A 6,414-nucleotide genomic window follows, 5' to 3' on the forward strand; every position below is an offset into this window, starting at 1 on the left:
TGAAGCCTCAGCTAATACAGAAGGGCATGTGATTTGTCTGTGGTTTACCTCAAACACTTCTTATGGGTGGCAGCAGCCACTTCAGTATATGTGCTGCCGAAGCAAGCACGGCAGCAGCCACTTCAGATGGCTGGTAGGGATCTCAGTCTTTTCTCTGCAGGACATCCTCAGGCTTCTTCCTAGCCCCCTCTGGTAGTAAAATCTAAATACATGCCTCCAAAGTTGATCTTCCAATCAAAGCTTTAAACAACAACCACCACCATCACTGCATCCTGTGATTGCCTCCATAAAATAAACCATGCACATTTCCACGATGCCAGGCCAATAGGGCAATATGCCACTATTATACCCTCCCTTATAACCCAAAGCATAAAAAATAAAGACTAGCACAAATGTCTGACTGCCTCAGTTACTGCCTAAGTATGCAAAAGCATCCAACTGAAAAAAAAAAAAAAAAAAAAAAAGGCCAGGCGATCATGGATGTTAAAGGAAACGGGCTACTTTTCTATTCTGGGAAAAACACCTGACAGAAAAGAACATGCCCCAGAGTAGATGGAAATGAAGTGCCTTGCTCCTACAGCACTCGAAGAAGGAAATGTGACTGACAGAAATCCCCATTCTAGTCAGGCTAGAGGCTGAGCTTTTTAAATCTTGCTTCTCAACTACATCAGAACCACTGGAAGCATAAAACAGACAGACATAAATAGACCACTGGACCTTCCAGCCCAGGACTACTGAACCAGAATCTCTGTGCTAAGGCCCCAGATGTCTATATTTTCAAGTTCCCCGGGTGATCTAATGCACACACTGGGTTAAGAACCACTGTAAGAATGGATTTAAAACAAAAAACTATCGCTCAACCAAGAAAACTACAAGTAGACCACACAAATTCAGGCTTCCATTTCCTCATTTCCTACCTGAAATGAAACGGTTAAAGCAGAGGAGTAGTTGAACTACGTTAGTGGTAGCAAGGGAGTGGCAGCCAAGAAACCCTCTGTTAAAAGGGAATTTTACTGTGGAAACCCAAGATTAAAACAAAAGTAGAACTGCTTCACAAGGAGGAAGGGAGTTGGGGTTCTTCCCTCTCAGCCCCAGGTCACCTCAACAGAGACACCAAAGGCTTCACAGAGCACAAGATGGTCTCTCAGATACAGCTGCAGCTTTCAGACCATTTGACCTTCTAAAACAAGATCTAGATCTAGTCCACAGTTTAAGCAACAAAGGACCGAATAGTCCCCCCCACACCCCCATGAGTCCCTTACAAACTCCGTATGAGAAACATCCCCTTTTCTAATTACATATTTACTTCCTGCTGTCTAACCTTCTATTTAGAAAAACAAGTGTTATTACCATTCTCCCCCACCTAAATCACCACTAATTCAACCACCCCCCACCCCCCACTCCCGTCTAAAGGAAGAGCTTTAAAGCTCAGAAAAGCAGCCTGGATTTAAGACACCCAATGCATACTAGAGGTAGCCCCAGAGACAGAAGAAGGAAAATGGGACCAGGGAGGAGCACAAAAGGGACTCCAACTGTGTCTTTGGAGAGGAAAAGGAAAAGAGTTGAAGACTAAGACTTGTAACTTCAGGAATATGAGGACATTTGTTGTATTGTTCTCTGGACTTTCCTAGAGCCTTTTTTAAGATTTTCAGAATTAACCAAAGCAAACAAAAATACTCATGTTTATCAGAACCATTTGAAACATCCTTGAATTTCATTAGACTTCGTTCACAAATACCTTTCATTAACCCATACTGGCCTTTTCCACCAAAGCTCACACACAGGAAACAGGATCTGTAATTACAGCTATCTGCCCTGGGGTCTTGCAAAGGAACACAGGCAACAAAACAGAAGAAATGAACCACAGATAGCAAATTGACACTCTAGGAATAAGACTATGAGGTCTTGGGGCATTTGGAAAAGGAAAACTGCCCTTATACATTCACTTCACAAGGAATGTGGAGGATGCTGGCTTTGGTAAACTTTGAGCATTGCCAAATGGATGGGCCCATTCCCAGATGGCTACCAAGAGGGAAATGAATCCAATTCGTATGTAAATCAAAAGCAGTGGAGAATTAGCGAAACATTAAGACCAAGAACTTCAAACTTCAAAAATGCTATTTCTGGGGTACCTGGCTGACTTAGTCAAAAAACATGTGACTCTTGAGCCCCAAGATGGGTGTGGATCTCATTTAAAAAAAGGGGGGGGGGGCTTGAAAAAATAACAAAACTGTTATTTCTCCCCTACAGCTGGTAGTGCCCAAAACAAGCATCGTAAGCAAGAAACCAAACAACACAAATCTAGAAATTTTTCAGAATACTTAAGTGCCCATCAGAGAGTTTCACAATAAACCACCATCAAGGCTACTTGCTCCCATGAATAAAAATACCCTACCTATACTTAGTCCTTCAAACTACCAGCCTCCTACCTTCACACCTGCAACAGATTCAAAGAGATCTTTATCTGTATTCACACTCTAACAGCTCCCTCCTTCCAGCCCACCAATCTTTACCTCTTTGCTTCTTCCAAATGACAAAGGTACTCATAAGCCACATTCTGACGTCTCCTCTCATCCATCTCCTCTGCGGTGAGTCTCTCATTATCCAGGACAGCTAAAACATGAAAGAAAGAATGCAAACACAAAAATTTGTAACCCTTCTGAGTGATAAAAGAATGCCACAGCATCAAATTTCAGTTAGTCACCTAGAGAGGCAGGGTAACCTGTGGACGTGTGGACAGCCAGATGCACAACAATGGGGTTCCTAAACAGGAACTATGGGGTTTCAACTACATTTGTTCTACCTTTTTCTTAAGGATAATATAAACATGTACTAAATTTTATTGTACCCTGAAAAATACTGAGTTGAGATTTTGGCCCAAATGTGTTCTGGTCTGCCAGGCTCTCTCTATATATGGAGCTGATCAGGTTTACCCTTTGTTTCTTATAAGTTTTTTTTTTTTAATTGATGAGAGACAGAGAGAAGGGGAGACATCAGGCTCCCTGTGGGGAGCTTGCTATGGGACCTGATCCCAGGACCCCAGGATCACGACCTGAGCCAAGGGCAGATGTTCAACCACAGAGCCATCCAGGGGCCCCATGTTTTCCCTTTTTTATTAATAACCAAAGCCAGCAGTCATTGAGAACTAAGTGGCAGTAACTGTGCGGTGAAGCATTTTACTTGCATCCTCTCCCTGAAGCCCCACAACAATCCTGTGATTATCACACCCATTTTACAGATGAGGAAACAGCCCCGGGTGATCTGAACTCCACCACTATTAAGTCCTCAGACCTGGATTCAAATCCAAGCAGTCTGTCTCAGTCTGTCCCCTTCATGGGCACCCAGGGGTATGGCAGGAACTCCTCATTCCTTGGGATGGCATTCAAGGCCTTTCCCAGTTTGGCTGCCCTCTCCCTTGCCCCTCCTCCTCCCACTACGCCCTTCTACTCTTCAGTACCTTAATTCTTGCTCTTTCCTCAAGTTACCTCTCCGACCCCACCCTGCCCAGTCAAACTTTACCTCCTTCAAGGCTCCGTTGAAACGTGGCTGTGTTCTCATTGGCTCCCCCCAACCCCTCCTCCTCACCCACCCTACTGCTTCTGCCTGGCTGGCTCAGCAGCTTTTATCTTTATTACACCTTACTATCATTAGGTCGTACACCTGTCTCTCCCTCTCTCTGATTAAAACGTTCTTGGAAGGCAGGGCCCAGTCTTACTCATTTTTAATTTCACAAAGTGACACAGCACCGCACACATAACTGTTGAGTGAAATGATCCTAAACACGGGCCATTATCCCCAGGATATAAAACGAAAACGGAATTCAGGATTCCCAGGGACTCTCCTTGGGCCCCGGGTAGAGCTCTCCCGCCTGCAGTCCAATGACGTCCCATGGACAGCTACAGAAAATGAGGTTCGGAAAATGAGGAAGTCCTAGGGTTTGGGGTTAGGTTTTTCTTTTTTTTTTTTTCTTGTTTTTTTGTTTTTTATTTTAATTTTTGCAATCTTGAGGAGGGAACTAAGCCCGAGAGCCTAAGTGGCCCGCCCGGGGCCGCCGCTCTCCGCTGCCCTGCGGCGGGCGGGTCCGCACCCCCCGGCCGGGCCGCGCCGCGCCGCCTCCTCGCCGCCTCCCCGCTAAGCGCGAGCTGAGCCCGGGTCTCCGGGACACGCCCTGCCCCGGCCTCCTGCCACCTCACCCGAGGCCGCCCCCCCCAGCCCCAAATCTCGGCGGCGCCGGGAAGCGGGAGGCATGGGTGGGGCCCCCGGGTCGCGGCGCCCGGGCCCTGGCGAGGAGGCCGCCTGCGTCGTCGCCGCCGCCGCCTCGGAGACCCTGCTGGGCGCCCCGCCGCCCGCCACCTCCCCCGCCGCCCGCCGCCCGCCGCCCGCCGCCCGGCCAGGCCGGCTCTTCCGGGTCCGCGCGGCCCGCAGCCACCCCGCCGGCCCGCGCCCCCGGGAGGACGGCTCCCCGGAGGCAGCGAGCCCGACCCCGAAGCCCCGGCGCCGCAGAGCCCCCGCACTCACAGCCATAGTGCGGTCGGGCCACGCCCAGCCCGTCAACCTCGTCCGCGGCGGACATGGCGGCCGAGCCCGGGTCTCTGTGAGGAAGCGGCGAGACCTTGAAGGCGCGGACGGCGGCAGCTGCAGCTCCTGCAGAGTGCGCGGGCTGCCAGCTCCCGAGGCCCCGCCCCCGCGACCCCACCCGCGGGCCCCGCCCTGCCGCGCCGCCCGGAGCCGGAGTGGAGGGGGCGGGGCCCCGGTCGGCCACGCCCCCGGTCCGGCCCCCGCGGAGCCACGCCCTCAGGAGGCGGAAGGAAGGGGGCGGGGCCCGCCGGCCCGGGAACCCCGGGTCCTCTGCGCTCGGCCGGGAAGACCGCCTCCGCCCTGGAGCCCAGCCCTGCCGGCCGCGCCCCAGCGGCAAGTCTGGGGCCGAAAAAAAGCGGCGTGTGCCTAAACCAGAGAGGAGGTTGCACAGAAGAAAAAGGTATTCCAGAAGAAAGAAGAACTTAGGAGCCCAGGATTAAATTCAGCATGAAATAAATGCACGTAAATGTTTTTAAAAGGCTTGAAATAAAAAGCACGGGCCCCCTCTTTCCTCCTGCCTACCGAGCTAAAATCCTTTGCACCAAAGCGCTCAAGGAAGGCGTCCTTTGCAGTGGCCCCAAGTCTTCTTGTGGGACACAAGCAGGACTCAGACTGCTGTAAGGGATGCCCGGCCATAAGGGCTGCAAGCTGGCCTCGTCCCCTCCCAGATTCGCCCGCAAGCGCCAGATTGGAACTGCTCAGCCCCCTCCTATTGAAGAAGTGGTCGCTAAAGCGGAGAACTGTCCAAGCTTCCTTCCATTGGTTTCCCTGCCTCTGTTCTTTGCGAGTTCTTCTCTTTATTAAGGAGATTCTTTGCCTTTTTAGGGATGCCCCTTCCCCTTGCAGCTTGCGGCATCCCTTCAAATACTGGTATTCAACAGAATTCTGCCCTTAACCCCTTCCGTTTTTCCTTTGCCCATTCTTTCTTGGTATTTTTATTTATTTCTGCTCACCTTAAGCTGCGGAAGAGCTGTAAGGGTACATCTCCAGACCAAACTCTAGAAGACTTGACTCAGCATTTTCAGCTGTGTAATGGGCATTTTCACCTGTAGATCCTGCAGACACTTCGAATATAAAGTGTTGAACACTGACTATTCTATCTTCTCTGTTAGTAGAAGTGCTCCTTGATGGTCAGGACACCCCCAGGCTCCCGGCCTCAGGCCCTACATCCAGTTTATTCTGAAGTGCATTGCTTTTGTCTCTCTCCTCTCTGTCATACTGCTTAGACAGTCACCACTCTAGTCTCTCTTCTGCAGCCAGCTCCTCACTGTCACTGTCCTGTGTTCTTCCTAAAGGGCAAATGACCTTGTATTCTTCCTTTTTACATTGCTTCCCAATTATCCCCTTCAGAATATGGTCCAAGTTCCTCGGCATGACAAGCCCCTTCGCAGTAAGACTCCATACTTTTTTTCTTTTTCTTTTTTTTAGTAGGCTCTACCCCCAACCTGGGGCTTGAACTTACTACCCCTTTGAGATCATGCTCTACAGACAGCCAGCTAGGCACCCCCTGACTGGAGGCTTTTTGCTCTAGCCATTTACAATCTATTCACTCTTTCTTCAAAATATTAAAGTGAGAATCTTGAAAAACCTAGAAAAAAACACCTTTCATTAAAACACAGGCAAAGGTTTGGGGTGTATGGGTGACTCAGTGGGTTAAGCTCAAACCTTGATTTTGACTCAGGTTATGATCTCAGGGTTGTCAGATCGAGCTCCCACACCTTCCCACCCCATACTGGCATGCACATATGTTCTCTCTCTCTCAATAAATAAATAAATAAATAAATAAATAAGAAAAACAGGCAAAGATTTAATTTATTAAAATTCAAAAGTTAGTTC

At 49.5% G+C, this 6,414-nt stretch overlaps 1 protein-coding gene across 1 annotated transcript in view; it reads right to left on the minus strand.

Moving 5' to 3' along the window:
* The window catches only part of IQGAP1 (IQ motif containing GTPase activating protein 1), a 109,696-nt gene extending 105,002 nt beyond the window's left edge, over positions 1–4,694 (minus strand). Inside the window, exons 1-2 of the mRNA XM_025436877.3 lie at positions 4,519–4,694; positions 2,514–2,613 (exon numbers count right to left, since the gene is read on the minus strand). Coding sequence (XP_025292662.1) covers positions 2,514–2,613; positions 4,519–4,573 — 155 coding nt within the window. The 5' untranslated portion in view covers positions 4,574–4,694. The remainder of the gene's footprint in view (positions 1–2,513; positions 2,614–4,518) is intronic.
* Between the last annotated feature and the right edge of the window lie 1,720 nt (positions 4,695–6,414).

The sequence above is a fragment of the Canis lupus genome, chromosome 3 (genome assembly GCF_003254725.2).
Source record: "Canis lupus dingo isolate Sandy chromosome 3, ASM325472v2, whole genome shotgun sequence".
NCBI lineage: Eukaryota > Metazoa > Chordata > Mammalia > Carnivora > Canidae > Canis > Canis lupus.